General features: G+C 41.0%; 2 protein-coding genes across 14 annotated transcripts in view; one reads left to right on the forward strand and one right to left on the reverse strand.

Moving 5' to 3' along the window:
* Positions 1-12,215, forward strand: GTF2A1L (general transcription factor IIA subunit 1 like). Of its 6 annotated transcripts, none has more exons than XM_064415163.1 (9): positions 1-60; positions 1,869-1,970; positions 2,267-2,390; positions 3,753-3,808; positions 4,801-4,894; positions 6,100-6,695; positions 8,157-8,429; positions 9,250-9,339; positions 11,215-12,215. In XM_064415163.1, the coding sequence occupies exons 1-9, from the start codon at positions 40-42 to the stop codon at positions 11,320-11,322; spliced, it is 1,464 nt and encodes a 487-aa protein (XP_064271233.1). In that variant the 5' UTR covers positions 1-39; the 3' UTR covers positions 11,323-12,215. The 6 variants fall into 6 exon arrangements, with proteins under 6 accessions (XP_064271233.1, XP_064271235.1, XP_064271231.1 ...); XM_064415165.1 differs by lacking the exon at positions 1-60 and adding an exon at positions 436-458; XM_064415161.1 differs by lacking the exon at positions 1-60 and adding an exon at positions 508-591.
* LHCGR (luteinizing hormone/choriogonadotropin receptor) overlaps positions 11,303-27,084 on the reverse strand; it is a 27,608-nt gene continuing 11,826 nt past the window's right edge. For 7 of the 8 annotated variants that reach the window (XM_064415158.1, XM_064415154.1, XM_064415157.1 and 4 more), the window contains 7 exons: positions 26,160-26,234; positions 25,994-26,071; positions 23,775-23,843; positions 23,061-23,135; positions 21,704-21,889; positions 19,149-19,229; positions 11,303-16,905 (listed from right to left, as the gene is read on the reverse strand). In XM_064415158.1, coding sequence (XP_064271228.1) covers positions 15,624-16,905; positions 19,149-19,229; positions 21,704-21,889; positions 23,061-23,135; positions 23,775-23,843; positions 25,994-26,071; positions 26,160-26,234 — 1,846 coding nt within the window. In that variant the 3' untranslated portion in view covers positions 11,303-15,623. Of the gene's footprint in view, positions 16,906-19,148; positions 19,230-21,703; positions 21,890-23,060; positions 23,136-23,774; positions 23,844-25,993; positions 26,072-26,159; positions 26,235-26,770; positions 26,846-27,084 lie in introns of all 8 variants that reach the window. The other variant, XM_064415152.1, reaches the window with a different exon arrangement.

Raw genomic sequence — 27,084 nt, forward strand, 5'->3', positions numbered from 1 at the left:
CTTAAAGGCGGGCGGGGCTGGGCCCGCGGGGCCGCTGCCATGGCCCGCAGCAGCCCCGTGGTGAGTGCTGGGCTCGGCTGGGTTAGGCTAGGCTAGCTTAGCTAGGCTAGGCTAGGCTAGCGGGGTTTGGCCGCTCCTCCTTGCAGCACACAGGGGACAGAGATGAGGAGGTCGCTTCCCGGCCTGGCCGGGAGCCGCCGCCCGTTCGCTGGCGCGGCAAGCCCAGAGACGACATCGAAAGCTTTTATTATTATTATTTAATTTCTTAAAAAAAATTCTGTTGAAAGTGACCATTTGTGGGCAAAGGCGTTGTGGCAGGGGTTGGCCCTGGTGGCTGCGGGTGCAGCTCGGCCGAGGCCTCTGTGCCGTGGCGGGGTTCGGCCTCTCCCTTCCCGGGGCTCCCTCAAAGGACGGGAATCCCAGGGGAGCCCTGGAGGCTTTGCTGGGGTGGGATGTGGGTGAGCCCCTCCTGCCACCCCACTGCACACGAGTAGAACCGGAGTTGGACAGTTCCCGCTATGGATGGCCTGGTTCTGGCGAAGGAGTGCCTGTTGTAAAGAGTTTAAGCTGGAGTACAATAGCGTCTGTGCTGTAACCATTTTTCTCTAATTTGCAAGCATGTGCTGTTTGAGTTTTACAGTTGCTGTGTGCAGTTTTTATATAGCACAATAAATATTTGTACTCACTGTAGCTTGGCAATCCTGGGGAGAGGACTAGGCCCGTTGAAAGATTTACATTTAGATTCTCTTCTGGATTAGCAGTGAAGGCAGAGCATTTGACATATGGGCTGATTAGCAGCTTTTAATGTAGAGGTACAAGAGGAAATTTTTTTTCCCTCTTCATCTTTTGAGTATCCTGAAAAAATGCTGGGGGACTCTTTGGAGGTTGATAACCCCTGATAACACACATGAGCATGGTTGTTTTAAAGTAGTTGTGTTAGTTGCCTTTCCCAGAAAGTATAACATGTTAGTTCTTAATCTCTTCTTTTCTTTGAAAAGAAATTGTTTGTCATCTGCACTTTGCAACAACTTTGGATAAGTAAAATATGAATTTGATATTTAAAAAAATATATTATTAATCCAGAATCTTGTAAGGTTTCCCTGAATATCTCAGCTTCATTTTTCACCTTGTGTAGGCTATTCTGGTGGTAATGAGAGTCAAGATTAATAAGCTTTAAATTGCTAAAGGCTCATTATCTTACACTTGCATTGGAGTGTAGGAATCTTGAAGCTCATGTGCATCTGCTGTCCAGGTCTAACTGGAGGATTAAGATTTAATCACTGACATCATGGGTAGAAGAAGGAATAAAATGTTCTGTTGGATTCCTACTGGAATGTAAGATGAATGATCTGTATTGATAAAAGTAGTCAAATTTCCAGTTAGGTTACTACGCAGCATTAGACTGTTTCCACAAAGAAAAAAAAAAAAATCTCTATTACTTTTTGTGGGTTCCTCACATTCTGCTTCTGATGGAATGACAGGGTTCATTTTTAATAGCTTGTATTATTGGTCGGCCCTTAGATTAGGAGCAATGGTTCTAGTATGATACAGTGGGGTTAGACAAGCTTGTTTGAAAATACAGCACAGCAGTGGTTTTTGAATGTTTCTAGGATTTTCTTAAGCATTTATCAGATTATTGGTAGCCTAAACAATAATTTGAGGCTCAAATCCAGTACTTTTTTAGGGTGTTAGATTTAAGGGAATGAGTGGACTTGCAGACCTTTGTCATTCATCAGTTTATGAAACTGATCTGTTCATGCTGTTCAGTTTGTTACAGCAGTTTATGAAGTGAGATTAGACTTTGTGCTATCTTTTCAAATGACTCAATGCTCATTTTAACTTGAAAATATTTATTTTTTCTAACGTAGCCTGAGCTGTACAAGTCCATTATCGAAGATGTGGTTGAAGGTGTGCGGGAACTCTTTGCAGAGGAGGGTGTAGAGGAGCAGGTTCTGAAAGACCTGAAGCAGGTTTGTCGGGTTTCCTTGTGTTAGTAGCAGTTGTGTTTGTGTTTTTCTTTTGAGATGATGGACCTGTCAATTTCTTTGCCCTCCAAAACATGCAAACTCTTGCCCTGATACTTACAAGTGTCCTGTGAGTGGTGTGGGGCTGCTGGGAGTGGAAATTGGTTGGTTTTTGCTACCCTATTTGTTGGATAGAATCAGTCAGTTTACTCCTGGAAAAGCTGGGAATACCTGATTATCTTTTTTTTGATGCAGTTTGTTTTTAAAGCTGATGTTTGTTAACCTTAATAATCTTCCTGCAGCTTTGGGAAACGAAGGTGACACAGTCTAGAGCAACAGAAGGCTTCTTCAAACACAGCCACTGCTCTCCACGGTTCAGTCTGCAGCTGCCACACAGTTCTCACAGCATTTTGCAGACTTCAGCAGGTCAGATGTTGTTGGACACAGTGCATGCAATTTAAGAATATCTCACTGATTTAGGGATATTTTTGGAAGACTTGAAATAATCTTGGTTTGTGTATATACCTTATGCATATATCTAGCTTGATGTGGAACAGTAATCATTTGAGAGCAGAATTTGACCAGTAAATGATGAATTAAACTTTAATATACAAATAGGATTCTGCCTGCATGCTTTTGATCAGCTGCTCATTTTCAGTGGCAAAACATGCAGAGTTTTAACCTCGTTGTCTGCAGTCCAATAGTGCAGCCCATCAGTTGCAAATTTACCTGCAGGGTTAAGCTCCTGCTTCCCCTTTTAATGTGTGTCTTGATGTGCTGAGGTTTTATGGCTCGTTTGTGCCATGCAGTTCTGCTGTCAGGCTGGGGCTTAATCTCATTCTCAATTTGTTAAAATGTAATCCCTTCTTCAAACAGAAGAGAAGAAGCTTTTTAGTTTTTCTTTCAGTTAGTTTTTCTAAAAGCAGCATTCCTGTTGCAGAGGAGTACTTGACTTTGACACGGTCTCTGACATCAGGACCTCTCCTTCTTAATAAAGTCCAGCTGAGCACTGTGGTATTGTTGTGGTAGAGTGTAGTACTCAGCTGAGACTTATCCCAAAGTGAGAGGCTGTTAGGACCTTTGCCCGTGAAGGACAAACCCCATATGAGATGATTTAATGAAAATCCATGTTGTAGTGTATTTCAAGCTTGGGCAGGCATTCTTTATCAGTGGGGTTCTTTACTTTTTTTATCTTTTTTCTTCCTTGCGTTTCTTTTGGGGTTTTTTTACAGTCTTCCTAGTTAAATAAACTGTTTTTGGAGGCAAGTGTTTTGTTAGTGCTGTGTGACTAAAAGAAATATACTTTTTTATTTGCAGGCTATTGTAGGTTTTATATTTAATGAGCCTTTCCTTCTTACCCTTAAGTTTTTAAAGGGAAATACTAAGGCCAAATGCTCTGAGTAAATCTATTTGTTTCTAAAAAGGGGATTTGAATTGCCCCATGTCCAGAGATTTTCAAAGTGGTTGAGGCTACCTAAATTTCTTGCTTCTAAAAGCCCAGGAAAGTTTTCCCTTTGCCCTTTTTTCTCCCATGGAATTCAGTACTGGGTGCTGTTGAAAATCTTATCCTACTGTTCCTACTTTTAGCATCATTGGATTTGCTCTGCTGTGAAAAAACTACTTGCATGTTTTCCTCAAGTTGACAAGGCAATACTCATGCTCACTAATGAGGATGAACTGAAGTTAGATTGCTTTAGTTTCACCCATGTTTGCTGTAAATTATTGAATGATAACTGTGTCCAAGAAATTAATGTTTTTTGTAAAGTGGCTTTTTAAATTTTTTCACAGCTTCTTATGTCATCCAAGCTGGAAGAGGTTTTCAGCATTTCACAGCAGGAAGACTGGTATGTAGCTGTAGTGATGTTTCACTTCAATTTTGATTATGTTGGACTCCTAAATTTTTAAAATTATTTGCCAGTTATTAATAGGCTTCAGGAGGGAGAGTTGTAACATTGTTGCTTCTGTTGGAGCAGTGAAAAAGGATGGGCTGTACCAGCTGGTTCTGCAAGACCTGAAGCCAGAAATGTTGGAAAGACACAGCTGCCTGTGTTTAGCCCATAGGATGAAAGTGTAGTGGAAATGGCACATCTACACATACTTTTTAAAGAAAAAATTTATTACTGTTGTTAAAATAGTGCATGGCTGGGAAATACTACCACTAGGGAAGCTGGGAGCAGCATTATCTGTGAGGTGTAGAAATCATCCAGAAGGAAAATGAGTGTTTTTATAGTTGATAAGTTTGGAACTCTGGGCATAGCAAAATTTCTTTGGGGAGCAGCCACTGATTGCCAGTGCTTGATGAACTTACTGAGTGCTCCTGAGCCTCAAGCTAAGTAGCTTGTCAAGTTGAAATATAATATTGGGAAGATGTTTGTGCAATATGTGTGTTTCCTGATTTAAAAGTTGGATTTCCTCAGAACAGCTAGATTGAAAGGGAGGTGTATATCCAACTCTTTGCTTCCCAGGAGGAAAAGAGAATATGAAGCGACTTCATAGGCCTAGGCAAGACGCCTGTGCTCTGTGGGGTAATGCATAAACTTAGGTAAAAGTGACTTTGAGTAGAAAAACACCTTTGTGGATGGTGGGTACATTGAGGGGATTATGGAAAAAGTTGCCTTAACAAAAAGGGAGCGTGATAGCTGGAAAGCAGGAAACACTTGGGGCAAGCCATTGCTTTGTCAGTGCAGAATACTCTTCATCTGTCTAAATCCCAAAAGCATGGTGCAGCTTTCCAGTGAAGATGACTACAGAGAGGCCCTCACTCCTGTTTCCCATGGATGTTCCAGGTGTGGCACTCAATGTCCTTTCCTGCCTAAACCCAGCTCTTGTGTTGCAGGGGCCCCCACGAGTAGGTGTGGCTCTTGCTCTCCCTTCGTGTGTTGCTTATCCTTTACAGATGCCAGCTGGAGTGATGCTGCAGCCAGCACCAGGTAAGGGTAACGAGGGGAGGTCAAACCTTGCAGTGCCCTGGGGATGTTGAAAGGCAGTCCCAGGGACAGTAGATGAAACAGATGAGAAGTTAAAGTGTAGGGTAGAGCCAGTTACCCTCCTCTTTGTACTTTGTTTTTGTAGTGGCTGTGTGGGGGAAGTGACTGCAATGATTAATTGGTGTGTCAGTTTTACAACTCCTAACAAGTTTTCCTTTGTCAGCCCAGACACAGGTGTCTCCTTCTCCCTGTCTCTCTGGGACAATCTTCTATGCTTTCAAAAAGCTAAAGGCACTGTGGTGCTTCAGAAACAGAATTGATTTCTTATTCAAATAAAATCCAACTATCCATTAACTTCTTTGATCCCATTCTTTTGGTGATAACACTGCCTGTACTGCTTGTGCAAAAACTGCTTGTATTGCTTAGGTGTGATCAGTGGAAGGCTTAGTTCAGTCATTGACTCTTCTCTCAAACAGCTGTTCTTTGATGAAAACTGATGTCTCTAGTTATCTGTTTCAGGTATAATTCCTGATGTCATGAGACCTATAGATTGGTACCAGTGACTCTGTCTGTGTGAGCATGTGTGTGTCCCCACAGAAGAAAAATCAAATGAAATTTGGAACTTGACTCTGGCATCTCAATTCTAACACTGATAGTAATAATGTGAAGCATTTGGTATTCATTTAAGTATTCAATGTTTGGGGTGGTTTTCTTAATAAAAGATATGTAAATTAGGAGTTGTTTGGTTTCTTTTAAACTAAAATAGGCAGGTTTTTTAGAGAGAATACCTAAATGTCCTGAAAGGGATGAACTGTCCCTCTACTTATGGACTAGTTTACTATTTCATCTTGTATTCCTTAGTTTCTGAAATGACATGGAAAAAATTAAAACCCAGGGTATATATTTATTTATTTTAAATCCAGTATGTAGTTAAATTATTGAACTTACTGTCACAGGGTACTGAGTAGGCCAAACCCAAAAATAGGTGTTAAACATGATGGACTGTCTGGAAGCCATGATCAGAAAGCTTCTGAATGCCTGATTTTCAAGGGCTGGAATTGTGCTTGAGGAAAGTTTTGCTTTGCAGATGTCCTTTTTCTCATAGTTTGCCCTGGTGTTTGCTCTTGTTTTCAGTGGTGACAGGTCAGTGGCCTGGGTGAGCCTGTAGTTTCACCTACTGAAGCAATTTTAAACTCTTCTCTCTGCAGGGCAGCTTTACAAGGTGAATGTGCCTGTTGTGGTCACACAGGCCTCAGGAGATGGAAGCATTCTCCACTACCCTGTGCAGCAGATGTTTCATCCCCTTGGGCAAGCTTCAGTTCTGCAGGCCAGCCTTGCCGGTGTCACACAGCTGAATGCATGTGCTGCCCATGCAGCTGGTGAAACACTGCAGCCCCAGGAGACTGCTGTCCAACAGGCTGTGCTGTTTAAACCAAGCTGTGTGGAAAAACAGCACCTGGAGAACTCTGCTACCTTGGTCCAGCAGCCTTCTGTGAGTCTGCAGGAATTTGAAATTAACACAGTGTTGAATCAGTGCAGTGAATCTACAGAAAAATTCCAGCATGACAACCTTCACACAGCTGTGTTTACTCCAGAGTGCTCTGAAGGACTTTTTATTGATGAATCCTTGGCAAGTGGCTCAAGCAGTGTCCTGCTGGATGTGGAGGGGCAGCTGGACATGGAGCACCCGGAGCTGCTGCAGCAGCAGGTGTCTGATGATATCATTGACCTGATTATTGCAGGGGAAAGTTTGGATGAAAATGCATTTCTAAAGGATCAGGGAAGCATGGCTTCCTCTGACAAGGTAAGGCCTTTTGTTTCTCAGCTAATGAAAATACATCTGTTAGAGGGAGTTGTTTGAACACCTTTCTAAGTGACAACTAGCACCTCTAAATGAGAAGAATAAAAGTTATTTTGATTTTATGGTCCAGTCTTAAGCTTGTTTAGAATAGCAGTAGCTGACTGCTTGTTTTTACATTAAGAATTTGTCAAAACTACTGCTAAAATACTGTGATTGATGAGAATATCAGTTTTAAAATACTGAAAAATGTAATTATTGATTACTTAGAGAATCATGGATTTTTTTGTGACTGAGCAGACATGAAAGACTCCTTGAGAACTTTCATATCATTCTGGCACTGATCTGCATATGGGTACTGGTCAGTTGTGGGCAAAGTGCTTTTGCAGGATCAGCTGGGATTAATTTTAACTTGTAATGTGTGAAGAACATTAAAGATGTATTGAGAATGCATTCAGGATGAAAAGTCAAATTTGATAAGTGAAAATCTCCTTGAAGAAAATGTATTTCCTTGGGGAGAAAGTCCTGGATAAACTAGAACTCAGCTAGAGCTGTGTGGGAAACTTGAGTGATTTTAATTAACAAGCTGCTTTCCTGACCTCATCTAATTTTAGTGCCAGAAATTATTTGCAGATGTTTGAAGTTCAGGCTGGCTTGGTGACTTTGAGTTGTAGTGCTCATATGTGATTGAGACAAATTTATTAAATGCAAATTTAATGACAGTAATGCCAAATGTCTGTAAATAGAAAGTGTAATGTTGCTCATCTGAACTCTGACTGTGTGTAGTGAGAATGGAAGGTCAAAGCAAAGTGTTCCTTTCTTGAACTAGAAAGTGTATGTGGATGGGAATTAAGTGCTACAATAAAGATTTAATGAGAAACTGGAGATGGCTGAAACCTTAAAGCCCTTTTCTGCTCCTGTGAATGCTCTGTTTAGGAATTCTGTCACTTTTATGAACAGTAACTTCAAGTACTGAAATATTTACTGTCTCTCCCAGCTTTTTATATCTTATTTAAACAAAGCATTTTGAATTAGTTGAGGGAGAGGGATCAGTTCCTCTTGACTTTTATTTCAAAAATGAAAATTGCTATTTTTGGGGGCAGAGGAGTAGCTTCCTTTTTTGTTTTTATGGGAGGGTTATTTTTTACAATAGAAATTCTAAGTCACTTGATTGTCTTTGTTTTAGAGTTGTTTGAGTACAAGGGTGTTTAGAGAAAAGAGTAAGAAATTTTTTTTCTGTATTGCTGAGGAATATTTGACTTGGGTTCCATTTAAGTTAGATGCCACACAATGTTTATAAATGTACTCAGGTTTTACAAGCAGTAGGACCTGAAACTCTCATATTAGTGCCCCAGGCTTGTTGATATATTAAACAAAAATCTCAGGCTTTGTGCTGAACATGGGTGGTGTTGATTCACAAGCTGTCCCTGTCTCTTTCATTCCTGTCCCATGGAACCCGCGGAGCAGATGGAATCTGGTTTACCACTGGAGAAAGGTCTCTGCAGTGACATTGAAGGCATAAGTCAGCTCGATGGCACTGGGGATGTTTCTTCCAAGGAACAAATACCACACACAAAAGATAAAGAAGAGAATGAATTCATTGGCTTTATTGATTCAGAGGATCTAAGAGTTCTGGATGATGAGGAAGACTATGATGAAGAATGTGACAGTTCTTCAAACCTAGAGTCCAGTGGCAGTGATGGAGAAAATGAAGACCTCCAGATAGACATAGTTGAGGAGGTAATTTACTTTTAAGCCTTTAGAAGCACATAACAATATTAGATCTCTCAGCTGTTGAATTGTTGGACCTAGAACAGTTCCTGGTTAGTTTGATGCAGGGCATCCACAGGGAAGTTACAAACCTCTGGAGACTGGAGGTACTCAAGAGAAATCACTTGAAAGCTTATTATGAGGAATATGGACAAATGAAAGAACTGTTGGAAAGTCATTTGTTTATTGGATGAATTAAAATACTTAGCTATCAGAATTAAAGCTTTGGTGTAAAACCCTGGCCTCAGTGGAATGGAGTTCTGCTTTTGACTTAAGTAAGATATTATTTAAAGAATTAGATTTAAATAAGGTTAATTTAAATAAGATCAGGATACAAATCTAGGCTTGCTTTCATTCTGAAGGACCACAGGGAATTAGAGAACAATGTGATACAAGAATATTGTTCTCTGTGTAATGCCCTGTGTTTCCTAGGTTTTCCTTTTTCTTAAAGATATGCAATTTTGTATCCTATGGATTTGTTTACAAGAGCATCAACTTGTAGCATTTGGATTTCAAATAAATACAACTTGATCAGTGTTTCAGTTACTGGGATCTGCTTTATCAATTAGGAGTTTTGCTTTTTTGACCTTTGTTTTTGTTTAGGGTGTTTTGGGTTTTGAGAGTGCAAACATGTAAAAGGTCCTTGTAAATGAGGTTGGTGCAATGTGGACTTCCCAGCCTCCAGGTCTTGCTTTTTGCAGTGCTAACTTTATTGTTCTGGGAATATTTAATTCCAAGTATATTCGTTGCTATTCTGAGAGAGTGCATAAAACAGAATTTTAATCTCTAGGACCCCTTAAACTCTGGTGATGATGTCAGTGAGCAGGACATTGCAGACTTGTTTGACACCGACAATGTGATAGTTTGTCAGTATGAAAAGGTACAGTTATACACTTTTATCTTTGTTCTTTAATCATCCTAAGTAATACCTGCAGCAAATCCATCTCTGCTCTCCTGTCAGTGCCTTTTGAAGAAACTCTAATGCTGTAATGGAGTGTTTAAATGATGTGTTTAGCTGACAATAGTCTGAAGACTTTCCTACTGTTTTCTGAAAAGAGGATAATCATAATGGCCTATAAAAGGAAAAGAGAACAACAAGTCTGGCAAAATTATGATTTGTAAAGGTGCAAAACTTGTTTATTTCCTTAGCTTTTAAGTAAGATCAACATCTCTGTGGATGTATGTAGGCATATTCAGCTGTGAATTAAGGCTTTTAGAAAGGATAACAGAAAGAGAGGTGTATGTACTTTTTTTTTGTCTTTGTAGTGCTCACTGAGATTTTTCTACCAGAATTTTGTTGTGTCTCACAAACAAAGTAGTCATTAAGTGTCTTATTGTCCACCTTCATTTTAATGTTTAAAATTCAACCCTACTTTGAACTGCTGAAGATCAAATTAAATCATTTTAACTATTGTATGGTTTTGGATGCTTACATGTCAGTAATTTAAAAAAGAAAAAAAGGGCATATTTTAAAGTAAATATGGAATCTATTTTAAAGCAAATATGGTAGTTTAAGAGTGTGCCTTGACTTTTTTTTAATATTCTTTCAAAAGTGTGCCTTTGACATAACTTTTTGTGTGTCTAACTAGGCCTGTCTTAATGGTTATCTGTGGTTTAGGAAACAGAGAAGTGCTAAGAAAATTGTCTTTATGAAACTCTGCCAGATTGACTGTTCCTGAGACCAGTTATTTTGGAAAGTTATAGGGATATGTGTAGAAAATACCTCTGAAATAAAGCTATTGGTGTCTGTATTGTATTGAAAGGTGCACCAAGTTTTGCAGCCTCAGAGCTCAGACATTAGTTGCTATAGGTAGTGCATGCTGTCATCTAGAGCAAGTTTTGTCTGAAAAATTGCCTGAAAATCTAAAAGAAACTACTAGGAGGGTCAGCACTGGGCATGCCTTACAGGAAATTTAATATCAGATGTTATTAGAAATTGAAAGTTACAGAAGCTGGGGAAAGATGTTGGTAGCTTTCCCCTTTGCAATACAGATTTAATAAAACACATAGGCCCAGTAGAAAGTAGATCAAACCAGTTATGTTTTAAATTACCTTGTTGCCTTTAAGGCAATGATTTTGGCAAAATTGCTGTCCTGTTTCTTTTCCTTCTGGAACTGAAAACTGATGCTGGCAGCTCAAGGAATTTTCTAGGGATATTTAAAATTCCTTTTTTTAATATTAAACAAAATTTTCTGGAGTATGGATCTCTTTACAGGTATTTAAAAAGAAACAGAATATGCAAATTCTTTCTTACATTTTTTAAAATTTAAATAGTAGCATTTGCTTTTAAGCCAAATTTTGATGCTTTTAGCCCGTTCCTAACACCTCTGTGCCTGCAACATTGCTTTGCCACGTGGAAAGGAAAGCATTGCATTTTAGTTAAGCTACACTGGTTTGCAAGGTGTGCTGTGTTTTGGGATAGCCCTGTTACTGTGCTCTTGTCCTGCTGGTGTTGAGCTGTCATAGGGAACACTTTTTAGGGGGAAGTTGTGGGATAGGAGGGTGGGACAAGATGGGATAAGATTCAGGAGGTTTCTCTCTTGGAGGGCTGGGAGTTGTTTATACACAACTGAAGTAGAATGCTTCCATTGAGTATTCCATTGAATATTTTGAGTCATAACAATTTTAAAATAAAAAACAGGTGTTTTTTATTATATTAACATATAACAGGTATGCTTAAATCTTGTTGTTTTTTTAATGACTGGTCTAATTTATATTTGTGATTTCATTAATTTTGATTATTATTTTTCATCAGATACATCGAACGAAGAACAAATGGAAGTTCTACTTAAAAGATGGAGTGATGTCCATTGAGGGTAAAGATCATGTTTTTGCAAAAGCCACTGGAGATGCAGAGTGGTGAAACTTCACTCCAGTATGTCCTTGAAGGCTGTGGCATGATTTCCTTATAAGCCTTTTGTGAAACAATTGGACTTTCTATTGTTGTGCCATAAAAAAACCCCAAAAAACAACAAACAACCAAAACTGAAAAAAATTCAAACTCCAAAACAACAAATCTCTGATGAAAAAAGATGCAAAATCTGTTGTTAATTTGTGGTGTTAATCTGTTTAGTTTGCAAACTAAACCACTGTACTGTTAGCTACTCAGGTGTCTTTGCTGTTCTTTTCTGATTATTTCATTTTTTCCAATGAAGAAGCATCATTGGAATGAATAGCTTTAAAGTTTGAAGTGTTATATGTGTTCGTAATTCCAGAAGGTAAAGAAATACTTAGTAATTAGTAAAGAACTACTTATTGGTTATAATCAAATAAGTTTTAGTTCTGTTGTTTTTTTCCCCAGCTCTTAAAAGCTGAGTTGTGAGTTGAAATATAAAATTACACTGTTGTGTTATTCTTTTCAAAGACTTTTGAGTTGAAAAAAAAAAAGTAATATCTATGCAAGTCTGAACCTGTGGCTGTTTCAGCTGCTCACTTTTCTTGATTTTTTTTTTTTTAGTTTTGTGTTTTTTGGACTTCAGTTTAAGGACATGCACTCTAGATACAATAAGGGAAATGTCTGGGAAAGATCCTGGAGCTCTCAATATATGAGAATTATTATTGTTTACTCTGTACTAGCTATGTCTACTGAGATGCAGTGAGTAGTGTGATGTAACGTTAAAATGTGATTTATTTTCACTGTCAATGCAAAGTCATTTAAGTTTGCTACTGTACATCTCCACTTTGTTCTAGGACTACAGACCAGTAAGCTGTGAATGATACAAATTGTGCATAATAATAAAAGTGTCATCTCAAATACATTTCTAGCACAGAGTTGTTTTTGTTCCCTCAATATAAACTCTGCTTAGAGAAATGGGTACAAGCCTTGCACGTGCCAGTAGCTCACCCTGCCATGAGAACTGCATTCCTCCCAAAATGAACTTTTTGTTAGTTCTTCTAGAAATAAAAGTCCAAAAAGCAGCTTTGGGCCCTTGTCTTTCAGAGCTGTGGCTTTTCCCTGGCTGGCTCCTGTTCCTTGTAGGGCAATTCCATGGTAAAGCTGCAGCCAGGCTGCCTCAGAACAGGATCATCCTGCTGGAAGGGCAGTGCTGCACTAAGGCACACCTCCCCCTTGGCTGCTGCTCCCATGGCTGCTGGAATGAGACATTGTGAGGCATTTTGCTTATCTCTAATCCCTGAGAGGGTGCAGAGGCTGGGAGAAGGGAAAGAAAAATCTGAGAGTGGGAGAGAATAAATAAATGGAAGAAATGAAGGGAAAAATCCCAGCCCTTGTTCATAATGGTGCAAACCCTTGTGCTAATGTCATAAGGCAGGAAGTACTTCTTTAAAAATTGAGTCTATTACATGCTTTTTTTGGATGCATCTGCTACTCTCCAGTGTCAAAGACAGGACCCTGAACTAGAGCACTTGAACCAAGTGTGACATTCCTTTTGTCTTTTATAGATGCTGCTGTTGGAATGTGAAGAATTGTGTGTTCAGAGGCAGTTAAAATATTCCAGTGTATGATTTCTTTTTCCCCATTCAGATGACTTGTAGCTGCACTGATGCTACGCTTCAGACCCATAAATGCACAAAAAATGCAGCTCTTACCACATGATAGATGCTTTTAGGTTTCAGCACTCTCTCACAGGCTCTGAGGTGCTCATGCTCTGTAAATGTGCACATTATGAACTGTTGGGACCATTTCCAGTGTCAGAAAAGACTGGAGCAGAGGTAGTGTGGCACAGGAATCCATGGGACAGGACTGGATATGCACCATTCACTTAGCACCACAAAGGCTCTCAGTGGTGCTTCTGAATTTGGCCTGTTTTTCCTGGTCACTATAAAATGTAGTTGCTAAAGAGCACTTAGTTTTTAGCTAGTTTTAAAGATAACATTAGTAAAGAATTACAGCTTTGAACAAGGCATTTGCAACTAAATACACCTGATGTCAGGAATTTTTATACTGAAAAATTGTTTCTTATTAAAATGTAAGCTCTATCATGTGACTTGAACAGTAATCAGTGCTTTTGATCTAAATAGTTTACAAATTAATGTTTTTGATTGCTGCTACTACAGTTTAGGAGACATATTGCTGCAGATGTGACAGGATGAGGTGTGTAATACCAGTAATGGCCTTCAAAGATGCTTCAGTAAATGGCTGTCTAAAACTTTACACCACAAAGAAGGTAAAGTAAAAATAATGAGATGGAATAACAAGAGTAACTTGTATGAGAAGCTCTGTCATGAATCTAAATCTCTTATTAAAGTTTTACTTATTTACTTACTTTTATGCATAGACAGATTTTAAGTATTTAAATTACGTTTGATGTTTTGTCAGGTTTTTTTAAACAGCAATTTTGTAAATAGTGGATTTCACTTCCCTTGCAGCAGGTACAAAAAGAAAAATGTCCACAGAGACTCTCTTGCTGCTTGGCTGTTACCTCTGAGGCTCTGTAGGGCAGGTGCTATCAGTTGTTGTTAATTCTAACTCATTTCCCTTGCCTGTGGTTTCCTGACCATGTTATGTGGTAGGGAGGGTGTGCTGGCAAGCTCTTGTCCTGTTCAAACATAATGCAAGTAAATCAGTTGCTCACTTAAGATATTGTGCTGTCATGTCCTAAATCATGTGCAGGACTCTTCCGTGGGATGTCAGAAAAAATGAAGCTCAAAAATCAGTTTTGGTATGGGTGACAGAGAAGTTTTAGGCCCAGTAGCTATTTTTTTATGCCAGTACCTTTGGCTGTATTATATTTAGATATCCTTTCACAGTCCTATTTGATTATTGTTAGCTAAGCTCAGGGGCTGCTGTGTGTAAAGAGGTGCATCAAATGAAATTTGTATTGATTGCTAAAGCACAGAGTTTTAAGAGTCTCCTCTGTTCTCAATCCTGCTTCATTCCCCACCTGTGGAACTGCTCGTGAGCACAGCTGTGCTTACATCAAGAGCTTTTGCACTGATTGAAAGCATGGCGTTATGCTGAAGGTAAGAGTGGGTCAGAGATGTTATTTCTAATTATCACAATTATGTACTAATGATAGACCAGTCACTGGTACAAAGAATTGCTTTCATTAACGTGAAGCAAATTTAGCTGGTGGTGCAGTGTTTTGGCAACAAGAGGAGTGCTTTGGAACTCAGTTGCTGTCACAGACTTGAAAGCATAGGACTTAGCTGAAAAGGAGAATATAAAAGGTTTAAAGTGATTGCAATGTTCTCTTATGTATCAGACTCTGCACTTACTTAAATTATCAGTGCAGTCACAAATCTGGACCAGGCATTTAGCATGATCACTTAGCATCAGGCAATGAATAGTGAAATAATTGGTTAATAGGAAAACATTGTCACCAAAAGGTAACTACTCCGCTACTCTGCTTCATCACCTGGGAATAGAGTTGGATTGTGTGTGCTGAAGAGGCCCTGGTGATGTCAGAGAGTGGAAAGGAGGAAATCATTCCCGAAATTCTCCCAGGAGGGAAAAGAAGGCAGCACTTCCTTGCCTGTGCAGGAAGCAGCTCTCCTGCTGCCGAGAGGGACCCTTTACCTGATTTGTGTGTGTGAACATGTGATAGCCTAAATTGAGTCCTGTGTGCAGCAGAGGGGGTCTCTTGTGATTTTTGCATCTCTTGTGATTTCCAGATCACACACGGCTGTGCATGGGTTAATAATTTAAGTAAACTACCCACCAGCTCAGACTGATATCTAATGTAAACTGCAAAATTGCCAGTGACAAAGGTTCAATAGATAAACTTTCCTCTTTGGTGACATCTTTACAGCCTATTGCTTGAATGCTCTTCTTTAACTGTGTGTAGGTGGCTGTGTAATTGGAAGTTTCTGTTGATGAAATGGAGGCATCTAGTTTAGTGCTTCTTTCTTTAAACTAACAATGCCAGCAGAGCTGATAGGAATGAAAAAAGAAGCCATGAAAGGTAGCAAACAGGCTTTAAACACTTCAGGGAAGCAGATCTGGAGAAAAAGAAGGCAGGCTGCAATCACTGCAGTAACTGATAGCTTCAAGAGAACTTGACTACTCCTGGACTCTTCTGGTTCCCCATACAGAAAAGTTTTGCCTTATAGCTGCATTCCACACCTATCATCACAAAGGGAGAGAAGGGAAAAGACCACTTTGGATGTCAGAACAGTTATGTTGCATAAGAATTATTGACTGGCATTTTTATTTATTATGAAATATTCAAGACACTGTAAAACAGTCCCTAGTCACTAAGATAATCACAACTGGCCTTGCGAAGGGTAACTTGGCACTCTGGGTAAATTTCCCTTGTGAGATGTCTTGTCCCGTGATGCAGGATGGGGCTTCTCTAAGGCTGACAGGAGGAGGAATGCTTGGGAGGCTTTGGTGGGGGCTGTGGCTGTGCCACCATTCTTGCAGTTGGAGTTATAAGCAGAGAAATAGTTCATCCTGTAGAGCTCTGCTCGGCTCTTGCAGCAACCAAGCTTGCTCAGGAGCAGGAAGAAATCCCTCCGAAATGCTTTGGTGAAAATTGCGTAGAGGAAGGGGTTTGCGCAGGAGTTGACGGGGTAAAATAAAACCAGCAGGATCTTGGAGTTGGTCACTGTGATGAGAGGAACTTTGAAGGCAGCGGATATGGCAAAAAAGGAGATGGGGGCCATGCAGGTGAAATCCGTGAAGATCAGTATTGCCATTCTCTTGGCGACCTTGGTGTCTTTATTGGCAGCTACCAGCTCTGGGTTCTGCACAGCAATGTAAATCTTGATGTAGCAAGCACAAATGACAACGAAGGCAACAACATTCAGCACCAAGATCAACAGGATGTAGGCTTGGGACAGGCCCGTTTCGATATCCATGGGCAAACAGATGCTAACCTTCATGTAGCTGCTGACCCCGAAGAGAGGCAGCAGGGCTATCCCGATGGAGAAGAGCCAGCCCCCCAGCATGATGGGCACGGCGTGCCGCAGCCGCAGCTTGCGGTCCAGCTGCATGGCGTAGGTGATGGTGTGCCAGCGCTCCAGGGTGATCACCGTCAGCGTGTACACCGACAGCTCGCTGGCAAACACCGTGAAGAAGCCGGCCGTGCTGCAGCCGCTGCCCGTCTGCCAGTCGATGGCGTGGTTGTAGTACTGCCCGCTGGTCTGGGCGTCCACGGAGGCGATGAGCAGCAGGTACAGCCCCATGCAGAAGTCGGCGAAGGAGAGGTTGCACATGAGGAAGCGAGGGACGGTGAGCTTGTAGTGGCTGGTCAGGAGAACGAGGAGCACGGTGAAATTGCCGGCGATGGCGAGGATGTTTATGAACCAGATCAGCACTCTGAGGAAGCTGTATCCCAGGATGTCTTCGCAGGGATTAAAGGCATCTGGTTCTGGAGTGCACGTGAGGACTTTTGGCTGGCAGAAGTCATACTCAAAGTCAAAGCCGGCCATTTCGCTGTCATCAAAAATGGTTGAATAGCTGTAGGGAGAACTTTCATAATCTGTTGCAAAGGGGTGTGTCTTCCTCTCCACTGACCACAGCAATGTGTTGTTGGAGTCATCGCTGTAACCATGAAAAAACCACCCCCCCAAACAGAAGTGAATTATTTGTTACATGCCGCTCGCATTCTTTTTCAAAAGACAACAGATAACAGTTGTTCTAAAACAGTGACTTCCTCCGTGTGTTTCTACAGGGTGTTTACAGATCACGAAGCCTTGCAAGGATGCTTTGTGTTTGGGAAGCAGCCTTGGAGAGCAGCAGGGGTCACAGTCCCATCCACAGAAACGCTCTCTTATACAACTTGCTTACTTGTAAGTAGTTCACTTTTACTGCTTTGTGAAGGAGCCATGGTTCTCATGCTGCTGGTTGGCTGCAGTCCAAGCTACATTAACACTTGGGCTGATAGTTTTGATGCACAGAGGTTTTGCAGGTAGTTGTAGAAACCATACTAAAATAACCTATGGATTTTAACTGTGCACCTTTGCTCCCCTTAGGAAAGGCACTTAGCAAACAAATTCCTGAGACTATGTATGGCTTGGGAGGGGCTGAGGAATTTGCTGTTCGCAGTATTATAGGGCAAGGAGTAGAAGTGCATGGTTAACTAAATCACACTGATAGCTAGGAGTTTATTAAATTTAGGCTGCACCCACTGCCTAATTAAAAATGTTGTAGGTTTTTAAGATGGACTTCTAAAACTTCTAGGTCATCAAGAGTGTGGTGATAAGCCTGCCAAAGAAGAAATGTGTTAAAAGAAAACACTCTCTTTTCTGGCACTTCCCTGCCATAACAGGTGCCCATTTCCCAACTTCCCAATCATCCTGACTGTGAGTGTTTGGTGGGCAAACACTCAGTCTGCAGTGTGAGACCTGGAAAATATCTCTGTTGGGGACAACTCTTGAGAAAACTGGTAGCTTTTAAATTTAAATACACATTTAAGCTTCCACATCTACTGAAACATGTCCATTAAATGATATTTCTGGAGCAGCGTCTTAACTGGCAAATGAAACTGAGCTGCTTTTCAGCTATTCCTGTGGGGCAAATAATGTCCCAAACTCGTTATCCTTACTTCTCTCTGTATATGGAAAACTGCCTAATGTCTTGCATTTACTTGACTGGCTCAAACTGGAAGAGCAGGGAATACATTTGATTCTATTTACTTACAAAAATAATTGTGATTTTCTGAGAGGCTGTCTCAATGTGCTGCTATATTCAAGCTGGATTTTTCTGGATTTTTTTTTCTTTACTAGTAAGAATTCAGGACTTTCAGATGGTTTCTGCTGTGGGTCTGCAGCCATTAAGTCCAGGAACCATAACCTTACTTTCACTTGGTTGTTATAATGCCTGCTCAGAGAATTGCTGGGATTGGGATTTGCCAAAGCAAAAAGCTTCAGGAGCCAATAGGCTGGGCAGACTATTTAATGCACAGCAGGAGTGCAACAGATGCTAATCCAAAACAAGCAGACAGATAAAACGAATGGCAAGTGTTGGAGGCCTCACCAACCAGCAAACAAGATAATGTCCAAGGAAGTAATTATCCCAATGAATCAATCACATTTCAGCTGTATTTAACCATTGGAGTTTTGTGACCATAACCTTGTTTCTTCTAGATTTTAGAATGCTTTGACGCCACGTCAGGGCTGCTAAGAAGTCCCAAGGTCTCCCATGTAGCTGCAGAGGGATGAAGAATTGTAAATCTTTAAACTTCTCCCTTAAAAGCTGGGTTAGAGCCTGTGTCATCCAGCACAGCCAGCACAACAGTTCTGATGTTAGCCTTTCTCATTGTCACAGTGAACACTGTCAAGCAAAACTGTGATGATATGAAAATACATGTTTAGACAGAGTAAACCACTGGCACGAGGTGATCACACTTCTAGCTCAGGGACTCCATTCTACCGTGGAAAACTATTGATATACAGAGTTTGAATTATCCTTTCTATAGGGGAAAAAAAAAGGTTAACAATAACAGCTCTTCCTTGAATCACACCAGTAACAGCATTTATTTCAGGGAGTGGAAAGTCTCCATGTAGGCCACTGACTTCTGTAAATATTTAATCATAATTTTGAAATCCTTTCAGAATTAAGAAGACAAACTGGAATGAGAAAGCTTGTGAAATCATGAGGGTTTTTTATTCCCCTTTTGAAAATCCAAATCTTGGTTTAACGATAGTAAAATTACCACTGTGCAACTTGTAGGGGTGACTGAATTGGCAGGAAAAGACCTGCTTAGTGAAAAAACATGTGAACAGGAGAAAGGGGAGGAGGTCTCTATTTGTACTCCCATCATCTCTATGCAGAGAGGTACTTACAGCATTTCGTTAGTCGGTTTCCTCATGGTGCTTTCACACTCCTTGGAGAAGTTGTCAAAAATGGAAAACAACAAATTCTGTCTGCAAGAAGGATGAGAAGAAAGTTAAGTTTCAGGCTGGATTTTGGCCAAAGCCTTGTCTTCTCTGCAAGTGATCTTCAGAGACACGTAAGGTAAGCAAGCGCTGGCCTCAAGGCAGCACAAATGTTCCTGCAGACATCTGGAAGTGGGAAGGAGAAGACTTCAAATGCTGTGAAAATAAGCAGTGTCAGGATGTGTAAAGTGTGTAAGGATGATCTTTCAACTTGGTTATTGTGCAAGATGTATTTTTTTAAATAGTAAAATAACTTAAACTTGAATTAAATGGTGTGTTTTGAAATATTGTATTGAAGTCGGCCAGATTCTCCACCAGGATGAAGGGAAGCAGTTAGGCTGGCTTTTGGAGAAGTGCCCGTTAACAGCTGCTGGGAAACTGGCCTGATACAGAACCCCAGAATGGGTCAGGTTGGAAGGGACTGTGGTCCATCTGGTCCAACCTCCCTGTGTCATCCTAGAGCACATTCCAGACAGTTCTGGAATATCCCCAGAGAGGGAGGCTCCACACCCTCTCCATGCAACCTGTTCCAGTGCTTGGTTACCTGCACAGAGGGAAGTTCTTCTTCATATTCAGATGGAACTTCCTGTGCATCAGTTCCTGCCTGTTGCCTCTTGTCCTACTGCCCAGCACCATTGAGCAGAGCCTGGTCCATCCCCTTGACACGCTCCCTTCAGACACTGACAGACATTGATGAGGTTCCCTCTCTGTCCTCTCTCCTCGGGGCTGAACAGCCCCAGCTCCCTCAGCCTTTCCCCATAAAAGAGGTTCTCCAAACCCTTGACCACCTTAGTAGCCTTCCACTGGACCTGCTCCAGGAGCTCCATGTCTCTCATCCTGAGGATCCCAGAACTAGGCACAGCACTCCAGACTGGCCTCCCCAGGGCTGAGCAGAGGGGCAGGATCACCTCCCTGACTTGCTGGCAATGCAGCTCCTAATGCAGCCCAGGACACCACTGGCCTTCTTGGCCACAAGGACACACTGCTGGCTCAGGGACAGGTCCCCGGGTCCTCTGCAGAACTGTTTTCCAGCAGCTCAGCCCCAAGCCCGTGCATGGGGTGAATCTTCCCCAGAGGACCCTATTTTAAAAGCTGTCTGGAATCTAGAGGCAGAGTTTGCATGCTTGAAGTAAAGCAGTTTGAATGGTACAAGTTGAAAGATGATACATTTGGCAAAATCTCTGGGTTTGAGCCTTTGAAACTAGCAGCCAGGTACTCTATCAGTATGGATGGAAATGGCTTTGGTCTCGCCTCATTGCTGATGCCCCTGATAGGAGAGCAATAATTTCCTGATTTGCATGGGATTTCCTCCCTAGCAATTTACTAAGAAAACAGTCACTTAATATAAGATAGTGACTTACTAAGGCACGTCTGTTTTTATAGACCATGCCCATGCTTCAAAGTCAAGCACCCACAAAACAATAGAGTATCAGAAATGTAGTTATCTGTATCAGAATAAATACTTTTTTTTCTCTGCCAGAGTTGCTCCTGCATTTAATACACTCAGAGATGTGATCTGCGACAGAATCAGTTCATTAGCAATAGAAATTCTTAACAGTAGAATCTTTGTTCTGTTCTTGCAGAATCAAGAACTCCTTAGTAAAATGAGGTAGGCAGAGAAAGCACAGATTAACCCCTAATGTTACCCTAAAGAATTGGAATGTATGCCTGCCTTAAAGTGAAGGCATGGGGGTGACAATGATCAGGCCTCCCACAACTGCCTGCTCAGTGTGTAATTTCTGTGGCCTTTGTTTGAGATGGGTGAGAAACGAGGCACCTCCATGGCTCAAACCAAACCCATTTGGGGTTGCTTTTGGCTGCCTGAAGCCAACTGGGGGTTGTTTTCTTTGAAACATAAATGCTGAAAAATGAGCTCCACTTGTCTTTGTTTAACTGACCCAAGTTTGTGGATGCAAAGCTCTCCCTGTGCCACGGTTTCCAGTTGTGGGGAGAACAATACTGTCGATTACTTGAAATGGTTGGAACTAAATCATGTAACCTCTCTCTGTAGGCTTGTGGCAGGCATTAAATTTTGGTAGGTAATTGAAAGCTTGCCCTTTCTACTATGTCATCATATCACCTGTATTAATTAAGCTAAAGGCTAAAGGTTTCATTTTATTTTTAATTAGGGCAATGTGCTATTGATAAAGGTTTGTTTTCTGTATGCCAGTAGGCTTTTAATTGAGATACCAAGAAAAATGTAAACTTTAAACAGACTTAGATTAATGTTTCTGGTAGCAGATGCGGGGCACAGTATGGGATCCATTTCTTCTCTAAAATAAATGGACATAATTTTCCTGGTCTTAGCAGAGATTTGCTGTTTCCTGCAAGGCCTTGCAATGCACCACAGCTTCCCTGTAACTGGAATGAAGATAATCAAACCAAGTGAGCTGAATAAAGCAGACTTGCCATTTTGGAACTTCTGAAGCACTGTAGTACCATAACGTGCTATTTGGACTTACCTTTCTGTCCTTAGATTTCGAAAAGCACAGCAGTGGCTGGGATATGTTAGGACAGCTTCCAGAAGACTGCTGAATTTATCCAGTGGTGGCAGCCTCTTTAATGAGTAAGATGAGGTTGCATTTAAGACCTGAATGGCCTCAAGCCCGTAACTAGGCAGGGACTCCAGGGCTGTTGAAGAAATATCCCTGAGAAACAAAGAGAGCATTCACTTTTCTTTTCATCCCTATAAAAATACCACCAAAGCATGACAGTAGGTAACAGCAAATGTTTTTTTCATAAAGGTTCAGATCTACAAAGCTGCTTCAGCACCTGATGCCCAGCTCAGAGACATGGTCTGTGAAACTACAGAGCAACGGGATAAGAGTGGCTCTGTGGCTCAGCAGTTCCAGCCAGGCAAGGAGCTCCCTTGGTCCTAGGGAAACTGAAACCCACCACTCCAGGGGCTGTGTCCCGACCTTTCCATTTGAAATTCATGCATGGAGTGAGGGAAGCATCTTTAAGAGACAGGGAGAGAAGAAAGTGGGCAATAGTGACTCTCCAGCCAGCTAACAGGTAGGACACCCTCCTTGCTCTCTGCTTGGCTCTGAAGGGCTGTTCTAGGTGCTTTAATTAAATGGCTGTTAATTAAAACCCCAAAAGAATCTGTCATTCTTGCCAAGAAAAACTTAAGCAGTTTGGCTTACAGTAACTTTAGAGGGGCTGTTTGTGTGAAGAAAGTCCATCAGTGACTAAGGATTTTCAGAGTCAGGACATTAAACAAAGGAAAAAAAAAAGGCCCACAATTCTGAAAGTGATGTCAGTAATGCCATGTTCCATAAAGCACCAATAAAAGGCACAAAAAAGGCATGTGCAGCACAAAGTGCTGTTTACAGAAGCACACTGTGTTTTATTGCCAGGACAGCCCTCCAGTAAGTCCTTGATTAATAAATCATGAAGATGATAATAATGAGTTTTATTCAGCATGAGCTTACAGCGTGCAATCAAGTGATTCACTTTTATAAACAAGTTCTAAACCTATATATTGCCAAAACATGTCCATCCTACCAAAGGACAAGTTAGTTTACAATGTCAGAATATAAGATACAGGATCAGGAGGATCTGACACAAATAAAGCAAAAACCAAAATGTCTAAGAGGTGCAGATCAATGCCAACACTAGAACTGATATGTGCTGTGCAAACTCCTTTCACTCTCTAATTTCATGGCATCTCCTTGACATGTTTCCACTTTGTACACAGAGGGTAAGAGCTCAAATTTCCTTCCAGACTCGAAGCCTGTGTTTGCTGTGGTGACACAGCTGTGGTGGCACAGAGCAGTTCCCACAGGACATTCAGGTCATGGAGCTGTGGATACTTACAGGACATCTGGCCCTGTGGCCCCTCTCAGGGCATCGTTGTGTATCCGCCTGAGGTTCTTGTTGTCCTTCAGGATTCTGTGGAAGCAAAAATGAACTCTCTTTACATCTGTGTTTTAAATTTTTTTTTTTCCTTCTTCACACCTGTTTCAATTCTTTCTCCCACCACAGCACTGGTTGTTGCACTGCCTGCCTGGGGAGTGCTTGTATTTCCCATGTGACCTTTACTTCCTCTGATGTCATCAGATCATTATCATCTACAATTAAATGTGATAAATTCCAAATTCTTCTGACTTAAACCAGGAACAACCAGGCTGGTTCTTTCACTACAGTAGCAAATATATATTTTGCCCAAACCAACACGCTAGTCCCCCAGGGTGCGAGAGGGATTAAAAACTATTGATATTTCCAGACATTGATGTTTCCAGCCCATCCGTAGTCTGGGCTACTGTTTCAAGTTCTACACTAATTTATGAAATTTTCTTAAGAATTTATGTGCTTTTGTCACAAAAGCTGTACTATTTTAGGGGATGTTGTTTTAGGAAGAGCAGTGAGAGCTGCAGGATTAACGACTGAGTCACAATGACACTGAAAGTTGCAGTTTTCTCATGGGTATTGGGAAACAGAGGATACAGCCAGTTAAACTGAAGGAAGAGCCTCTGACTATTTAAATTCTTATTTACTGTGTCAATTACTGAGGAGGGATAGCATACTCACAATTGATTCAGCTTTGTCCCATTGAAGGCATGGCTGTGGATATCTTCAAATCCATTTTTATACAACTTGCTGGAGATTAAATAAACATAAGGGAAAAAGATTTGGAAAAGGTGAGGTTATGTTTTGTACTACAAGTTTCAAACCTCAATGCTGCATTCATTTTAATGATTAGAGGCTCTTATGGAAAGAATGAAGGTAACTATAGCTCTTAAATTAAGAAAGGTGCAGTTTAAATTCTTAAAGCTCCTTCCTGTTTAGATGCTGAAGAGAACTTCTGCTGAGGTACAGATCCTCCCCCTGCTGAGGGGCTCACCTGTGCCTACCTGGGGCCCAGCTCTTTTCCTTCAGTAGGAAATGTAACCTATGGGTCTATTAATATCTATTTGGGATATTAAGTTCATGTATCCAATAGAAATTCAATATAGTCACTTGTATTTATTAGTTGTTCTTTAATATTAAGCCCTATTAGAAAACGTGGAACTGTTTGTGAATTAAACAACATTTTTGTTGCTTTTTCACTTGCTTTTGGAATAGCACAAACTGGCCCTATGAAACCTGCTCCCAAGTGCTCAAGAGTGGAGAGCACCTGACTTCACTTGATAGATGGTATCTACCTCAGCACAACACTGAAATTAAGTGATAGCCTTAAAGACCATGACAATGTGTAGGATCCATTTTCCAATCCACAAGAAACATTAACTGCTGGAAAGGCTAAATTAGCTATTTGCAGTGCAAAGTGTGACTGCAGGGTGGCTTTACACCTCCACAGATTACTTGTGTTTCACCAGACCATGGTGTAGCAGGAGGAATTACTCCACCTAATTACAGCTAACAACATTGGGGTGGGGTTAACATGTAGCTCTACAATTAGGAAGCTGCTGATAAGATAATTCTTTTCTTCTTGTTGTGAGCTCCCAATCACAAAAGGATGGGAGAAAAATAACTGTTGTCTGTTTCCTGACTTTCCCTCCCATTTAATACACTTTAGGGTTACAGTAAAGACTTTAAGCACCTTTCTCCATCTCTTTTATGTTCATTTTCTTGCACCATTAGCAGAATAATAATTTTTCTGAAGTTATTTTGAGAACTTGCTGGGAGGAAAGAGGCTCATAAGATGAAATGATGCACTAATCCAAGCAATTGCTCCTCTTTAGCATCGTGTAGGAGTAGCATTCAGTCACATTTATGCCCAGTTCCTCTCTCATTTCCAGAAGGTATTGGTCAATATATAAAATCTGGGTTAAAATTACTGTCATGCTGGCACATCAGCCTGATGAAGAGCCCATCAGCTGCAGTTCTTGCTATGTGCACAGCTCTTTTGCAGGTGCAAATACCCATGGAGTTTTGGGCAGGGCTCCCACTGGATGTGAACTGGAGCTGGACCCCAAGGGCTGGGCTTGTGGCTACCACGCCAAGTAGGTGCCTACTGCTCTCTGTGGCTCTGAGGGTCCTTCCTTGGGAAACCCAAATTTTGGCCAAGAGGCTCAGCTTGTGATTTCTCCTCTTCCAGCACTACTTTGTGGAAGTTTTCCTGAAGCTAAGTGAGTGGTGAAATTCATACTGAGTTCTTGCTGTGTTGGCAGAGGACATTACACCTTGGCTTTCTGCTGCTTTCTGCATTCCTCAGGTGGGGCATCTCATAGCATCAAACCCACCCACCTCACAGGGGGCTGAGACAATGAACCCACTGCTGGCTAAAAGGAAAGTCTTGGGTGTGGACACTTACGGGGATCTTATAGGAAAGTAAGCTGAGACAAAATTAATCAGGGTGAGAAGCAGCATCTGTAGTTTCTACCAATTTATTCTGTGTCTCCATCCCTCCTCTTCAGAGGGACCCTGTGCAGCTGAAGCTCATCTCCCTCAGACTGCTTGGTCCCTGAAAGCACCGTTTCAAGAGACCACATCCTTGAGGTAAGGACAGAGACTTTGGCCTCCAGTGCAGATTTTGTAGTTTATGTCCTGCTGATGGTATTTTTAAAAACGGCATCGCATGGACGATGAAGATTTAGATCCCTTATCCGATTTTCTTTCCTAAATGAAACTCTGTTCTTCATCTTGAAGAACATCCCTAAGTTTCTTAGGCATTTAAAATTCAACACACAATACATATTTATTTTTTATGGGGCTTAGTGTCAAGATTTTCATGAAGTCAACCCACTTTCCTCAAGCAGAAGTGTTATCCTCACAGAAGGAGCTGGAGCTAGGATTATTTTACTCACAGTGTCAGTGATTCATTGTTCATCCCTTGGAAAGCATTTTGTGGTATAATTGTCATACGCAAGTTATCACAGAGCTCCCTTTGGAAGGAAAGAAAAAAGGTGTTTTTGTCAGTGTCTCAGGAACAAGATGGAAAACACAGCTGGGTTAGCATGGGTCTCTACTTACAAAATAAAATGAGCTTCCATTGAGAAGATCTGTGTCAGGTCTGGAAATTGTCTTATTCCAGTGTTACAAATGCTCCTAGAGAAAAGCATAATTCCTATTTATAGAAGAAAATATTACCAGAGTGGATGCAATGAGAAGCCAACTTGGTAGGTGTAAGTTTAACAGTGCATTAAAAAGGGACTGACAAATCTAATTTTTTAAGTAGGCTCCAAAGGTATTTGTAAGTCCTGTAAAAATCAAGTTTTCAGAATTCTCAAGCAGTGTCCTAGAGGAGCAGCATATGTTCTCACTACATTAAACATGAGGGAGAGATTTTAGTTACATCTTTTGTTTAGTACTCTGTTAGTCTGCAAGCTTTATTCTAGAAATAAGCACTTATCAGAGCTACTTTGCAGACTTCTGCTTTGTCCATCACTGCCCTGCCCTTGTACACTGAAAGACCTCACTATTGGCTAACTCCAGGTTAAAGCTGTAGTAAACAATGTACGTACTTCTAGGATACTGTAATGCATGAAGGACCTTTTTCCTTACACTCCTTAATTTGATTTGTCTACTCCTTTGAAGAAAAGAATAAATAGAGCAAACAGAAAAGGAATAGAGCTCTTTCTTACAAGTATTTTAGCCTTGGAAGATTTCTGAACGCTCCGTCCTCAATATGCAACAGATTTTTCGTGTTCAGGATTAATCTGCAGTGAGGGAAAAATATTTCAGTATTACAATCAGTATAGATTTGGGAGGGCCCTGAGTTTTGCTTGCAATTTACATTCTCAGAAAACAGCCTGCAAATGTGCTGCTGGGTGCATTTTGAGGTGCTGTTGGTAATAAAAATAGCCTGCAATTTTTTAGGCAGCCAACAAAAGATATCACTGCCTGAATTCTCATGGTTCTCTGAGCTGGTTAGGGTTGGATGTCCTGGTCACTGTGG

This window comes from Passer domesticus, chromosome 3, assembly GCF_036417665.1.
Source record: "Passer domesticus isolate bPasDom1 chromosome 3, bPasDom1.hap1, whole genome shotgun sequence".
In the NCBI taxonomy this organism is placed as follows: domain Eukaryota; kingdom Metazoa; phylum Chordata; class Aves; order Passeriformes; family Passeridae; genus Passer; species Passer domesticus.

Excerpts from the sequence above, each read along its gene's own strand:
- GTF2A1L (XM_064415161.1), top strand. The coding sequence starts at position 523 with ATGGCCTGGTTCTGGCGAAGGAGTGCCTGTTGTAAAGAGTTTAAGCTG. Across the intron at positions 592-1,868 it reads AGTACAATAGCGTCTGTGCT|CCTGAGCTGTACAAGTCCAT; the intron begins GTAACCATTTTT and ends TTTCTAACGTAG. Across the intron at positions 3,809-4,800 it reads ATTTCACAGCAGGAAGACTG|GGGCCCCCACGAGTAGGTGT; the intron begins GTATGTAGCTGT and ends CTTGTGTTGCAG.